Below are 15,159 nucleotides of genomic sequence, written 5' to 3'. Positions count from 1 at the left end.
TTTTTGTATCAAAATCAAGAATAAATCAACAATAACTGAAAAACAAAGGCATAAAATCACTATCAAACTATGGTAATTCTATCATTGAAATAGTCCACAAACTTAAAAAAAAAAAGACATTTTCTTCTCTATCTCAAAAAGAATCCATATTCTCAATAAAACACTATGAAAAGTAGCCGATTGTAGTGATAGATTTATTATTATAGTTAATTATCAAACAATAAATATTGGCATAAAAATTTTGACACTCATTCCATTTGTAATTGTGCCAAAATACTTTATAATTGTTCAGAAGAATAAAATAAGCTTTATAAAATAAGGGCATTTTAGGGTATTCATTGAATTTTCGATCCTATTTTAATGTTTGGTTACCAAAAATGTCCAATCAAAAAAGGTAAGTGTCATTTTTAAAACTTTGAGAAAGTTAAATGAAATAGTCAAAAACCTCACAGGAGGTTTCTCAAATTATCCCTTTATAAGAGTTCTAAGTTCTAACCTTAACAATAGATTGTGAGAGAAGTACCTTTATTTTAGTAATCTTTTTAGAATGAAATTTTACTACACATAATTTTTTTCACTAATAGATTTAGATGAATGACACTTCATTTTCATTCAAATTTACAATTCTTTCATTTTACATATAACATACACCTATATCTCTAGTACATATAAAAAAAAAGGCTTATTGTAACAATGTAATAAAGATTAATTTATACCTTTATTGTGAGCAATTATTTATCTTTTTCTTTAATTTTTTTAGTAAGAAATGAGCGAGATTTAAGAACCGGACAGGGAAAAGAGAATCTGAAACTAGGACCTCTAGATCATGAAGTTTCAATTTTAACTATTAGAGCAAAATCTCTTCCATATATGAGCAATTGTTTTTTCTACTTGTTACTAGATTTAGTTTTTTTCTACACTGACATTATATGTACTAACAAGTTTATATGTATATATATATACATATATTAAATATTTAAAACTTAAACTTCAAATTTAAATTGAAATTTGTTGTTATGCATCTAAACTCGCGATGTAAGAACGAAAGGCGAATCCTTCTTACTATCTGATGAACTTTGCAATTATCTTTTTTTGGAAGATACAGAAGTGAACCGCGTGCATCACCAGTCTATCCAACCTTATAGGGGAAATAGTGAGGGCAGTGGCATCTTTACCTCAAATCGCAAGCATAATGCATCAATGCTAATATACTAAACCAACCGTTTGGCATTCACCATCGAATGACAATGTCAATGTCAATGACAATAAAAAATTCGTCGATCACAATGGATTTTACCAAAACCTTTGCAGTTGTTTGGTATTGAGATTATAAGGAATGGATTTTTACATTTAAATTTTTTTCCTTCCCTTTTTAACTTCTTTTTCTTCTCCACAATTTCTTATTCTTCAACCAGCACCACCAATTGCAGCAGCACTGAGACTACTGCCGCTCCAATTGGTTTCGCAGTAGGAGATTTTCCCTAGGAGCTTTTGAATTTGATTCTTGGCAAGTTATATTTACTCCTCGGTTGCATGCAATTTGGAGCTGTAACTATATACAAGTCTTGCCATTCAATTTATCTTAACAAGAAATGCAGAGGTATAGCAACTATTTTCCAGGAACCTCACTTGCTCTTGATTCTCACCGCTGAAAAATGTAATTTGTACAGCAATTGTGAGCATTTTCCCCTCAGTTTGTTAATCTTCAAGCACCACCGTCAACTGGGGTGGCACCACCGTCAACTGCACCAAACAAATCAAGAGGCATGAAAATAGGATGGAACGGGGTAGAATGAAGAAAAGACGAAGAAACTGCTGGATCTCTTGCACTAGTGTTTTCTTGTTTTGATTTTTGTTTTGGCTCTCGCTAATGTAAAATTCAGGAATGGGATGAAAATGTCCAAATTGTTTGAGCAATACCAACTTTTGGATTGTCCGTAGTAATAGATACGTACCCACAGGTACCTACCAACACCATGTATCGGCTGCCAAAGCTCAAAGCCCATGGTAGAGCTGGGATGCCAGAAGAAGTTGAATTAATTCGTAAGCTGGAATCAATTTCTCATAAAAAGTGATAGTGATGTACCTGAATCTTGTTTTCGATGTAAAAACTGTGCTGATGGACAAGCGACTATAATTCCGAGACATTTGCAGAAAAGTTAAAACTGATGATGGAGAGGAATATTAACATAAGTTGAATGAATTGATAAGGACGGATCATTTTTCAAAAGCGAGAACTGTGTTGATAGACATGTGATTATGATTCCAAAGATATTCTGATATGTAGTGGTGACGAAAATCGATTTTACGTCATTTTTATTTATTAAAAAACAAAAATTGTGGAGAGGTGATTCCCCCAACCAAACACACATCTGGCAATATTTTTTTTTTCTTATTTTGGAAAACCTATTAGTAATACTAAACAAGATATGTCGTGGTCGTGGCATGAAGAAGCATGATCAAAACGGTTGAACCCATGTTGGAACACATGTTGTTTTTTTGCCAGCATGCAAAGCAAATTTGGAAGGCAACTCCCATCTGTTGGGACGGTCTCAACGTTTATAGGAACTAGGAGGTATAAAACGCGCGATGCGCGTAGGCGACTAAAGATAATATGCCCTGCCAAATATGCGAATTAAGGAAGTGATTGAATTTTGGTGCATTTTTCTTTTATCCAACATTGCATGCAAGTTCTTTTTTTTTTTTTTTTTTTTTGTACATCAGTATGAATATGCATGGCAGTTGACAGAGAGAAAAATATCATTGAGCTATATAGATTAAGGTTGATAATCCAAAAGTCCATTAAACTTCAAGGCAATGCAAAGACTTCAAATCCATTGCATTACATGAATTTGGCAACGATGATGATAATGTACCTGGCTGCTGCACTGGATAGTAAAATCACAAACTATAAAGCGAGGTATTCTCTACATTTTCAGAAAACCTAATAACTTGCAGGTTGAAGCTTTGTAAGTTGGTGCTATATCTTTTTAGATTCATCACCCGTGGCTTCTGATGTAACCAAAGTTATGAACTAATCAAAATGCTATTCAGGCCTGTAGTCAAAATGGATAAAAAGCAGCCGCGTGTTTTTTTGTAACCAAAGTTAGCATGAACTTTATTGCTAAACATCAAAAGCTAATAAGTACATTCCGTTCAAACATCTACTATCAAAGCTTAACATCAAACTAAGGTAACCGAAGTACATTCATTATTAAAGCTTGATAAGTCCATTATCAAAGCTTGAAGCGATAAACAATAGTAACAACCTAGCTATTACATAATTTCTGTGCTTGAGTCCTCCAACAACTATAATTACATAATACACATTAACTAAAAAATATCCAACGAAACTGTACTCATAATCCAACGACATGCATGCCTAACACGGGACAGTAGATTCCTTCCTCTTTACTGCTTAGCCACATGAGCACTCAGTTCAGCATTCTGCAGCAAAAAAATCAGAAACATAATCATAAAATGCATAAGCACAAATAACCAATGAATTCCTAGTCTGTACACATTATTTATTCAGTCAAAAGCATTCAAAATCATTCAAGAAGAATAAGTGTAATCATTTAAAACAGCCCTTACACAAGTAACTTATAAAGATGCCTTGGTACACAACACACCGAAGTAAAAGTAACATCTTGCAGAAAGAACCAAACGCAGAAGAACATCATTTACAGGATATAAAACAGCATTTGTCAAAACCTGAAACAAAAAGAAATAACCAATGAATTCCTAGTCTGTACACACTGTATATAGTGAATGGATAGGTTTTGCTGGTTTAGACAATCAAATAATCAGAAATAAGAAAGAAAAACAGCCTAGATTCATAGTCTAATGGTCTCTAAAGAAGTTCACAAACAGATACAAATTTCGGAATCCAGCCCTCACAGCTTAAAGTAAGCAAGGGATTTACAAGCAACTGACTACATCAATGATAAATGATTTATGAGCACAACATTTTTTAATACCTTCAGCAAGGTACTTTTCTGACATTTTCATGAAGCTAATAACTCTAATTGGTCAATCAAAATACACCGTATAAGAAATTAAGATTCCACCTACCGCGCAGACTGTACAAATATACAGAGTGATATGAAGCCATCCAGTCTGAATCTTCCACTCCTCTTCTGATCAAAACTCTACAAATTACAATTGAAAAGGGAAAAATTAGGCAGAGCCCATAAAGCACAAGTAAACTCTAGGTAAAAATTAGTCAGAGCACATCAAATGCAAGTTGGCTCCGAACCCTCAGATCATTAAAACACAGATCATGATAAGTGTTCAGAAACTGGAGATTTAGATAACATGTCAAATCAGTTGAGTGTCAAAGTGTGAGATCATTAAGACACAAATCGGTTGAGTGTCAAATCATCGAAACACACACTGTTCAGATCATTAAAAAACACAAATCAGTTGAGCATCAGAGTACTTCAAAGGTAACAGGTTTGCTATATGCATATAAATCTTCACCATTCTAAGAGAAACTGGAGATTGTATATAAAATAGAAGGTAACATACATGAAGTTTGCTCAATCTCCATCTTAATTAACTTTTTTTGGGGGGGGGTGCAGTTCAGATCACCTCATGAGTAAATAAAAGAATATCACCAGAACTCAAACATTTATCCAATTGTATTGTGAAACTTACACCTAACAATCATAGTAAACAGTACTATAACCTTGTAGACATCGTCTGGAACAAGATATCCACGGCCCCTGCAGGTAAATAGATAAAATATCATGATTAGCCCTTGGGTCAGAGCATATAAGAGGAGGTACCTCAAACTGTGAAACTTAAACATTCATTTGACCCAATAACTCAACCTGAATACGTGCTATGCAAGATGTCAACATGACCGTATATCTTAGGCAGCAAAACAAATATGCTTCGATTGTTAGATGTTTTACATATAATAACACATGCAAGGATTTGACCTATCAGTACTGCATCAAATAAGTTACTTTTGCTAATATCTAATGATCAATCCTAATCGTGCATACTAAAACAACTACTTTGCTGAAAGATCAGTTAGTTTCGAGCTGACAAACTTTTTAGCTCTCATCAAGAATATTTGTAGAAGAAAATGTTAAAAAGAAATTCATTTGACAGTTCTGGCCAATTCCCAGCAACAATATATTATTTAGCCAAACAAACATTCCTCAAAAGAAAGCCTTTCAGCAATTTTTATACCATCCAAAGTTCAAAGGCAGCACAGAAAAAAATTAATAAGCAGCATGCAAGGAAAGGAATAATAGCCAAGAATGAAGGAAGATAAATTACAGATCTTCAAGGAAGCCATTGGAAACCCAAAAAAAATCAAATGAAAATTTTAGTTAACAGTTAGCAATAATAAAATAAAGCTGGAACTAAGGATAGACAATCTTTTCAAATGGAAAATCACCTCTCCAAGTCTGCAAAGGCTTGTTGAACCTACAATGTAAATCATAGAGTATAAATTTAGCCAGTGAATTCCTACTGCTTAGCCAATGAATTCCTAGTCTGTACACACACTATATAATTATTTAGAACTTGGCACAAACAAGTGATTGCAACCCAACAATTTAGGAAAAATTAATTAATTTTGTTATCAAAGTGGATAGAGGGACCATTAATTTTTTTTGAAAAATTTAATTAATTTTTTTTTCTCTGAAAAAAGAAATTTACAGGATATAAATAACCAATGAATTCCTAGTTTGTACACACTATCTATGGTTTCTCTGCTGAATGACAAGACTGCGATGCTTATTAGGCATTTTGAGCACTGTACATTGAACAAGAGTGAACATTGTCATCATGGAGCGGAAGACATTTCAAATTCAGTTAAGGAAAAATAATTGATACAGCTTTTTTTATTGCTTCCATCCCACACATAGACATAACCATCACAACCTCAAGTAGCAAATGTACCATAGCTACAAATTAAAATCAGTTTTGACACAGAACCTGGCAAAAAGCTAAAGGTATTCAATCAATAGATAATTGTAATAGATCCAACTCAATCATTCAACATATAATAAATCAAGAAAAGATAGGTCCACCAGTAATGATTCTTGGCATTGATTTTCCTTCTTAACAAAACCTGAAAAACACATAAAGGCCAAAGTTGCCAACTTCCAATAAATAACTGGTAAACAATAATCTCTTTGTTGTGGATAAATATATATGCAGCACTTAAATAAGATGAAATCCAATTTAATTCACGAAGTAGACAATGTCCCTTCCACCTCCAGGTTTCGGATGACATTCAAAAACATACCTACACATATAAACCCTCATGTAGTAGACAATTATCAAGGTCTACCTGTTTCAATCTCATTCAATTCTTGACATGAAAGAACTTCATTTTGCTGGAAAGGTATATCCAATCACATTTAAAAGCTGCTTTGATTGAATAACAGAACATGTTCATCAACTATATCAATTCATGTTGATACACTTAGTCTCAGGTTGGTACACTTAGGCGCAGGAAGTACATCATAAGTCAGCCTAGAGTAAAAAAGTGTATAATTTTTTCAACTTTTTTTTTTTTTTTGCTTTAACTGTTTCCTTTCTCTGTTTCCTCTAAGCAAGGACGGTTTGTCAGTCATTGTTATAATAATCCTTTTCTTATGATGACAGAAATTAGAGAAAGAAAAAAGAAATGAGTAATGAGCTTGTAGATATACGTTGGGAAAATGTTACCTAATTCTGCAAATTAAAAGAAAACCAGATAAAAAAATATATTTGGAGAAAAATCTTACAAGCAGTAATTTGAACTTCGACTGGCCATCACAACAATCATCTCCGCATTGTACACCTTGTTGTTGCTGAAAATTGCCTCAATCTACTCAAGGCATGACAAAATAATCAGGAAGCAATTAATTTTTAATATATTACAAATAACAAATAAAAAAATCCAATTACATATAATTTGAAACCGAGTTGTAGTCAACATATCTTTAACTTTTTCTTCAACGTTTCACAGAAGCAAATACTTCAAAATAATGCAGTAAGAGATGCCGAGGATAGTGAAGAGCTTGCAGCGGATTTCAAAGTGCTCCCAATGGCTGAGAGAGGATCCGGCGAGAATGAACCTGAACAGGAGGGAGGCAGAAGAGAAATCCTAGGACTGGTAGGAGAAGGGAAACCCATAATCCTGGGCGTAGAATAGAAGGAGCCGATAAAGGAGAGGGAGCCGGTGTAGTGGTGGAGGAGGAGGAGGAGTGAACGGATGAAAAAGCGGAAAAAGGAAAAAAATGGGAAAAACAGAAGAAAAAACGGTTAAAAAAAGCGGAGGAAGGCGAAGGGGGGGAATCCTAGGGCTGGTTGAGCAAAATAGATCTCTGATATTGGGTAGAGAAGAAGCCGATAGAAAAGGACACGGAGACAGTGTGTCGGCGGAGGAGGAGACAAGAAATAGAGGGACAGACTCTGAAGTTGCATCTAACCCTAGAGGAGAGAAGAGAAATAGAAATAACAGATAAGGAGAAGGAGACGGTGTGGCGGTGGAGAAGGAGGAGGAGGAGTGAACGGATGCAGAGACGAGAAAAGAAAAAGACGGGAAAACTAAAAAATAAGAAAACAGAAGAAGAAACGGTAGAGAACGAGCCGATATAGAAGAGGAGAGGAGAGGGAGACGATGCGGCGGCGGAGGAGGAAACAAAGTCTGAGAATGTATCTAACCCTAGAGGAAGAGGAAAAGAGAAATAGAGAGAATGACAACGAGAAGAGAGGAGAAGCCAGTGCAAGGTGCTAAACAAACGAGAACTAAAGGTCACGTGAGGACGACGATGGCACGCGCGGAACAGCACGAGGGCCGACGAAAACGAGGGTCGACGAAAACAAGAGCCTCAGACCAACTCGCTCTTATTCTATATATGTTGATAATTTTTGGCATTGGTGGACTACTTTGGTGGAGGCTAAGGCAAGAACGGAAGATAGGACCCATATTGAACTGATGGTTAATATACTGTGGCAAATTTAGAAATCTAGAAATCAAATTCAGTTTAATAATGATCGGAAATGTCCTGGAATTGTGGTGGGTAAGACTATGCAAGAGTGACGGGAATATGCTGAGGTATTCAATGAAGTGGATGGGCAGGAGTATGATGAACAGGAGGAAGTCTATGGAGCAGGGAAGTGGTCACCACCACCCCAACACTTCATTTGTCTGAACACTGATGCCGCGTTGAGTCATAAGGATGGCAAAATTGGCTAGGGTGTGGTAGCCAGATGTAGTAGGGGTAAGCTACTAGGAGCCTGGGCAGGGAGTGAACAAAGGTGTGGGGATCCTGCGGTGGAGGAAGCTCGAGCTATTAGGAAGGGTATGCCCATAGCCATGAAGAGTGGGTGGAGGGACATAATTATACAATCCGATTGTAAAAGTGTGGTTGAGAAGATCAAATTGGAAAGGGTGGAGGATCCTCAGGCCAGTGCTGTGTTATTTGACATCCTGCATCTGAAGAAAGAGTTTCGGAATTGCATTTTTTTTTTTGTCAAACGGAATGCCAATGTGGTGTCTCATTCTTTGGTAAGGTTTGCCTTAAACTTAGTTGTTGATATTGATTGGAGAAATTCTTTTCCTAGCTGGCTGCTTCGGTTAACCAACATTGATGTAGGAGCAGTTGCTCAAAGTGATGTAAACATTTTATGATTTGAGTGGAATCTGTTATCGGTTGGAAAAAAAAAAAAAACGGTTGAACCCCAGAAGCTGAGAAAACACAGAAAAGAGGCAAAACAGAGCCAGGTGTCGCGTGCAAGCAAGCCTCATCCACTCCACAATTGTTTGCTTTGCTGACACGTAAGCACTAAGTCTGTTACGGTTTCATCTCCCCAGGTGTCATTTTCCGTCACGCTACTAAATCCTTGTCACCGACCTACCTCAATCTATCCGTCACTCTCCTTGCTTTCCCCACCTCACCCTCTCTTCACCGTCCGATGAAAATCGGACGATCCAGATTCGTCAACCCATCTTAATCAAATAAGTCACGTCGCACAAAATCCCGCTCTCAAATGTTCTTTGCTTCCTCTGTTTGAACTTCCCACTCCCGCACACGAGCATCCCGTGAAAGCGACTTGCTCACGAGAATCAACGGCTCAGATTAAGAATCTCTTGATCAAGATCCAACGGCTGCAGATCTTTCATGAATGGTTGTTCGGAAAGTTAGTTCAGCAATATAAAATTCACGCATTCCATATTTTTTTTTTGGCAAAACAATTCATCGGTTTCCACTCTGAAATTTGGATAACTTTCTTCCTCGTTAAATTCCGGTAAGGTTTTACATTTTTTTAATCAATTAATTTTGTTCATGTTGTTACTTTCTTCCTCGTTATACTATATTGTGGTTTGAGGTTTATCGGATAATTATCTGGATTCTTTTTCCTTTTTTTTTATAGAATGTTTTTGGTTTGACGTTTGTGTATGTTATTAATGTTTGTGTTTGTTTGATTCTGTGGATGATATATATTTGACTAGGCTTTTGGGTTTTGCAATTTATTGAGTGTTGGTGAATTTTTCGCTCTTATTATTTTTGTGAGGAATATGAAGGGTTTATTATGGTTTTATCACTGACCTTTTTTTGCGATGTTTAAAATATTTTTATTTTATTATTTCTTCGAATATCTTTTGGTTGGATGCAGCCAGCTTATTTAGCTAGACTGAAACAGAAATTGTTGAAGTTTGAGAAATTGAAAGCTGATACTCGTGCCAAAAATGTATTATAGCTATGTCTTGATATTATGGTTTGATTTATTTATTTCTTTTGCATTTTTTTGGTTTTCAAAAATTTTTATCTGAATGATAACAAAGTTTTTCTTTTCTTTTCTTTTTTTATGAATTTTGTGTTGCATTTGTTTTTCAGTTTTCAAATATTTTTATCTGAATGATAACAAAAATTTTTTTTTTTTTTATTTTTTGCTTAAATTTTTCTTTCATGCAGCATGAGTTCTGTAAAAAGGAGGAGGTGAATTTTAACGAAGAAAATTGTTTTTTTTTTGAGGAAAACGATGGGAAATTAGTAAATTTTAAGATTGAAATGGACCTAATTGTGGTTTGATAGTATTTCTTTTCGTTGGAGAAATAATAAACTTGGTAGTACTAAATTCTTCTTTAAACACTCTGTAGAATATTATGAATGAGATGGTAATTTGGTGCACTTCTTGTAGGTCAAAATGGGGATCCGAATGAATGCTGTTACAGTTACTCTGTTCATTTCGTTGTTGCTGCTTCCTCTGGCGTTTTCCTCTTCAAATGATGGACTTGTTAGAATTGGATTGAAAAAAATTAAGTTTGATCAAAACAACCGCCTTGCTTCACGGCTTGAATCTAAGGATGGGGAGACTTTGAGGTCTTCAATTAGGAAATACCACTTTCGTGGTAAACTAGGGGACCCTGCTGACACCGACATTGTTGCACTAAAGAACTATATGGATGCTCAGTACTTTGGCGAGATTGGTATTGGGACACCCCCTCAGAAATTTACTGTAATCTTTGATACTGGCAGCTCTAATTTGTGGGTACCTTCATCAAAATGCTACTTCTCGGTGAGTTTGAAAAGTCCTGAAGGAGTGAAACAAGGCATATCAAGCAATTCTTATGCTGGTCTCCTTGAGGAGTCTATGGAAACTTTGATACTTGTGTATTTTGCTGCAGGTTCCATGTTTTTTCCATTCCAAATATAAGTCCAGCCAATCTAGCACTTACAAGAAGAATGGTTTGTTTTATTCCTTTAACCATTCTTTATGTTTGTATTATGAAGATATTGTGACGTTTTAATTTTGGAAAAAATGCAAATTCACTTCTTGACGGAGAACTTTGTAGAAAGTCATTTGCTCCAAAAGCACAATCCTGCATTCTTAACTTTTATTGAGCTGAAGTATATAATTTGCAGTTTAAGGCTTTGTTTAGGTTGAGAACATGCTAAATTATTAAATACATCAAATCCATGTCATGTGAATTACATGAGCTTGAATTGGATGAGTAGACTCTTTTTCATCCCACTTGGGCTCCAGGAAACCCATAAATGCAATTGGGAGAAAACCATTCTTTGAATAGCTTTAATCTGTCAAACTGGCATCTGGATCTAGGGTTCGTTTTTTAGGAGTTCAGTCTATACTGGTTTTTTGGCTTGTAATAGCTATATATGTGCTTATGCATTCTGAGTTGTGTTCTGGTTACGGAATATTAAGCCTGCCCTTGTTATTCTTAATACTTTTTCTCTCATTGTCTTTCCAGTGACTTTACATGGGTTAACTTTAGGGAGTTAAAAACCTTTGTGGTAGAACATGTAGAACCATTTAATAAGCAATTAAGGCTCAAATTTAAAGGAGAAAAATGGAAGACATCAGTGGAATGCTGGAGGAACACCAAAGCTTCAGTACAATATGCATGCTATCAGATTATTGATATTTACTGTTTTTGTTTTGTTATAGGGAAGTCTGCTGAGATTCACTATGGCACTGGAGCTATATCTGGATTCTTTAGTCAGGATAATGTCAAAGTTGGTGACCTAGTTGTGAAGGATCAGGTTGTTATGGTTTTTCTTGCTTGTGTTTGTCCTGCATTTTGGTTTAAGTTTTTATGACTAATTAGTTTGTTGACCCTATCAGGAGTTTATTGAAGCAACAAGGGAGCCTAGTGTTACTTTTCTAGTTGCCAAGTTTGATGGTATAATGGGACTTGGATTCCGTGAAATATCAGTTGGAAATGCTGTTCCAGTGTGGTAAGTTTTCATTATGTTCGAAAAAAAAACTATATACATCTTTTCTGGTAATGAGGTTGCTTTACTTTTTTTTTCAATCAACAATATTGAGGATTGTTTTGAGCTTGATATCTTGAATCTTACTGATGTTATTACATGACAGGTATAACATGGTTAAGCAAGGTCTTGTCAAGGAGCCGGTGTTTTCCTTCTGGCTAAACCGGAAGACAGAAGAAGAAGAAGGGGGTGAGATTGTATTTGGTGGGGTTGACCCAAATCACTTCAAGGGAAAACACACTTATGTTCCAGTGACACAGAAAGGTTATTGGCAGGTTAGTTATCTGGATGGTATATTCTAGCTTGAAGTTGGTATACAACTTCTCATACTGATCCCATCTTTGTGGTGTGCTTTGCAGTTTGATATGGGGGATGTTCTAATAGAGGGTAAACCAACAGGTACGTATTCAGTGGCTTGTTGTATTACAGGTTGAGAAACCATTTGATGAGTCAACGGAAAAGCCATGATTGGAATTCTTATTTGTGTTTTTAAGTTTAGAACTGTTCTTAACTTTGCCATGATATTATTTGATATGAGTGTGATTAGGTTACTGCGAAGGTGGATGTTCTGCAATTGCAGACTCTGGAACTTCTCTGTTAGCTGGCCCAACGGTAGGTGGCAAAAGACTCTGAACTTGGTGCACTGTGATTATTGCTGCTTTTGTTAATTTTATTGGTTTGCCGTGGTCATACTCCTGTAGCCTCAAGAAAGTTGTCTTCGGCCAACTTGATACTATATCTTTGTTTTTTAGTATGCATTTGTTTGTGATACGTAGTACATAAGCTGTGAAGCTTTTGTGTAATATGAAGAGGTTTGTTAAGCTATTGTGCATTGCTAACTTTTGATCAATTTTGCCTTCTGCCATACGAACTCGCCGATTTATCTGCAGACTATTATCACGATGATAAATCATGCAATTGGAGCTTCTGGTATAGTTAGCCAAGAGTGCAAGGCTGTTGTGCAACAATATGGGCAGAAAATTGTGGACTTGCTTTTGGGAGAGGTACTTTGTAAACCTATAACAGATTTGCATTTCGATTCTTGGTTTTTCATTTCTCCCACTCTTTACTTTTCCTTTATTTGAACCTTCCTTTTGGTTTCATTGAGCAGTGTAAGATGCAAAATCATACAATGTTTTATCCTGCAGGCTCAACCTAAGACGATATGCTCTCAGATTGGATTGTGCACTTTTGATGGAACTCAGGGTGTTAGGTATGCGTTGAAGTGCTGTGACTACATGGACTAGTCTTTTCAATTTGGAATCAATCTAGTTTTTTAGCCCATCTAATTAATTGATTTGAGGATCACTACAATTTTCCTGATTTTGTCCATATTTTCAATAGCATGGGTATTGAGAGTGTAGCGGATGAGCATGCTGGAAGATCATCTGGACTGCGTGATGCTATGTGCTCAGCTTGTGAAATGGCAGTAGTTTGGATGCAGAACCAGCTCAGTCAGAATCAAACTCAAGAGCGAATCTTGAACTATGCCAACGAGGTGAATTTCAGTTTGTTGTTTGTTTCCTAAGTTCATACTGGTTTTACTTGCCTGACTTAAACTGCAATCACCTTAAAAATATCAGCTTTGTGACCGGTTGCCTAGCCCCATGGGAGAGTCATCTGTTGAGTGTGGAAGCATTTCTTCTATGCCTAAAGTTTCCTTCACTATTGGTGGCAAAGTTTTTGATCTTGCTCCAGAAGAGGTACAGGCTTATCTTCTTACATGAATGATTGTTACATCCTTCTTGGACCAAGCCACAGTGTATCTTAAAAAACTTGGAAAGTATAGAGTTTGTGCTATTTAGACGTCCTAATTAATATTTTGATATTATGTATCATTAAGAATTGCATATCATAAACATGCCCATAGATTGTAAGCCTACCCAGGCAGACGCTGTCCCCATGTAGTAAGCAGTTAAACTTAACGTAATATAAAGTTTTTTTTTTTTTTTTTGGTCGTTGTTGTTGCTATTTTGTTTTTGGGGTAATTTATTCTGTCTTAGTTGTGCTAAGTGGGCTAATTTCTTGTCTGAACAGTATATTCTCAAGGTGGGTGAAGGTGCCGCTGCACAGTGCATTAGTGGTTTCACTGGTCTAGATATGCCTCCTCCTCGTGGACCTCTTTGGTATTTACTTTCCTGAATCTCATTGCTTTCTGTAGATAGTTCTGTCGCCGATGTGGGATTGGCATGCCTAACTTTCTGGTTGTGCTACTGTAGGATTCTGGGCGATGTCTTCATGGGTCGCTACCACACTGTGCTTGATTATGGCAAGATGAGGGTTGGATTTGCTGAAGCAGCTTAGAATGTGATCTACCAGCATAGTCTTCCATGGTCTTCTGGTTTGCTTGTTGCCTTTCTTAAATATATCTATCTGTATGACTCGTTTTGAGTACACCAAGGAACATGGTGCATAAACCGGAAGTCGAAAGGCTTTAGACTTGGTGGAGAATGCTTGTATATATTTTGTGCTGTGTTCTTATTGCACCTTCGTTGTGTTGTTATCTTCGTTGTTTCATCATGTTCTCATGTGCTTGTTTGATGTGTGCTGCTGCGTGCGCAATGGTTGGACATCCCATTTGGATGTCTATCTTGTTCCAAACCAGTCAGAGTCAGTGATCACGATGGTCAAAATACTGGCTGCCACGGAAGGATAAAAAAAAAAAAAAGATTTAACGCCTGTAAATTTTTTGTCTGCTCAATTGTGTAAAATTACATGTCTACAACTGCCCCTTCAATTGTGCCTACAAATTACTTGGACCATCCTTGTATAAAAATTACTTGGATCCATCCTTGGATTTGAGTTGTGACACAACCAGTTGCACAACTGGTGGGCTGCATATCATCAGCGCATATTGAAAACTAAGAAAGTCAAATACCTAACTAGTACATGTTACACAACTGATGCATTGTCATATAAGAACAGGGAAGGGAATTGTTGTAAGTAGTTCTGATAATTGAGCCTAGTATTTGACTGTCGAATTTGACTCGAGCTTGTGCTTAGCTCGAGTCAGGCTCAAACTCGCTCAACTAAGCGAAAGAATTTTAAAGTGTGTTCAAACGCGACTCGCCAAATGGGACATGTGACTCAAGGTTCAGTTCAAGCTCGACTCGTTTATCACAAACGAGCCGAGCTCCAGGTCGTGCAAATTGATCACAATAGAAATCTGTCATTGTCAAATTCTATTCTTTTGACTTGTGAAATGACATATATGTCATTCCTTATCGAGTAACTCGAATAACAAACGATTCAAGTTTACTCGACTCATTAATTAATTGAGTAAATTTCTAGTTCAAACTCGACTCGTTTACTAAAATTGATGAGCCGAGTTCGAGCCTTATCGAGTTGAACTCAATCAAGTTTTCAAGCTGTTCGCTTTGTTTAACAGCCCTAATTGCAAGGCATTGGATAG

General features: G+C 36.3%; 1 protein-coding gene and 1 long non-coding RNA gene across 3 annotated transcripts; one reads left to right on the top strand and one right to left on the bottom strand.

Annotated features, from left to right (window-relative positions):
- Nucleotides 1-3,189: 3,189 nt before the first annotated feature.
- LOC113692714 (uncharacterized) lies at nucleotides 3,190-7,054 on the bottom strand. Of its 2 annotated transcripts, XR_011821037.1 has the most exons (5): nucleotides 6,916-7,054; nucleotides 6,753-6,835; nucleotides 4,660-4,727; nucleotides 4,075-4,151; nucleotides 3,190-3,447 (listed from the first exon to the last, which is right to left on the bottom strand). It is a non-coding gene; the product is annotated as an uncharacterized lncRNA (long non-coding RNA). The 2 variants fall into 2 exon arrangements; XR_011821036.1 differs by lacking the exon at nucleotides 6,916-7,054 and having other exon boundaries at nucleotides 6,753-6,892.
- Nucleotides 7,055-9,034: 1,980 nt separating this feature from the next.
- Nucleotides 9,035-14,250, top strand: LOC113708960 (aspartic proteinase-like). Its single transcript, XM_027231710.2, has 14 exons — nucleotides 9,035-9,261; nucleotides 10,156-10,533; nucleotides 10,643-10,703; nucleotides 11,422-11,516; nucleotides 11,599-11,711; nucleotides 11,854-12,022; nucleotides 12,107-12,146; nucleotides 12,295-12,359; nucleotides 12,638-12,751; nucleotides 12,896-12,960; nucleotides 13,092-13,245; nucleotides 13,331-13,450; nucleotides 13,785-13,873; nucleotides 13,967-14,250. Exons 2-14 carry the CDS (start codon nucleotides 10,162-10,164, stop codon nucleotides 14,049-14,051), a joined length of 1,542 nt encoding a protein of 513 aa, XP_027087511.1. The 5' UTR covers nucleotides 9,035-9,261; nucleotides 10,156-10,161; the 3' UTR covers nucleotides 14,052-14,250.
- The last annotated feature ends 909 nt before the right edge of the window (nucleotides 14,251-15,159 follow it).

This window comes from Coffea arabica, chromosome 9c (assembly GCF_036785885.1).
Source record: "Coffea arabica cultivar ET-39 chromosome 9c, Coffea Arabica ET-39 HiFi, whole genome shotgun sequence".
Lineage (NCBI taxonomy): Eukaryota > Viridiplantae > Streptophyta > Magnoliopsida > Gentianales > Rubiaceae > Coffea > Coffea arabica.
This window is presented reverse-complemented; position numbering and strand designations above follow the sequence as displayed.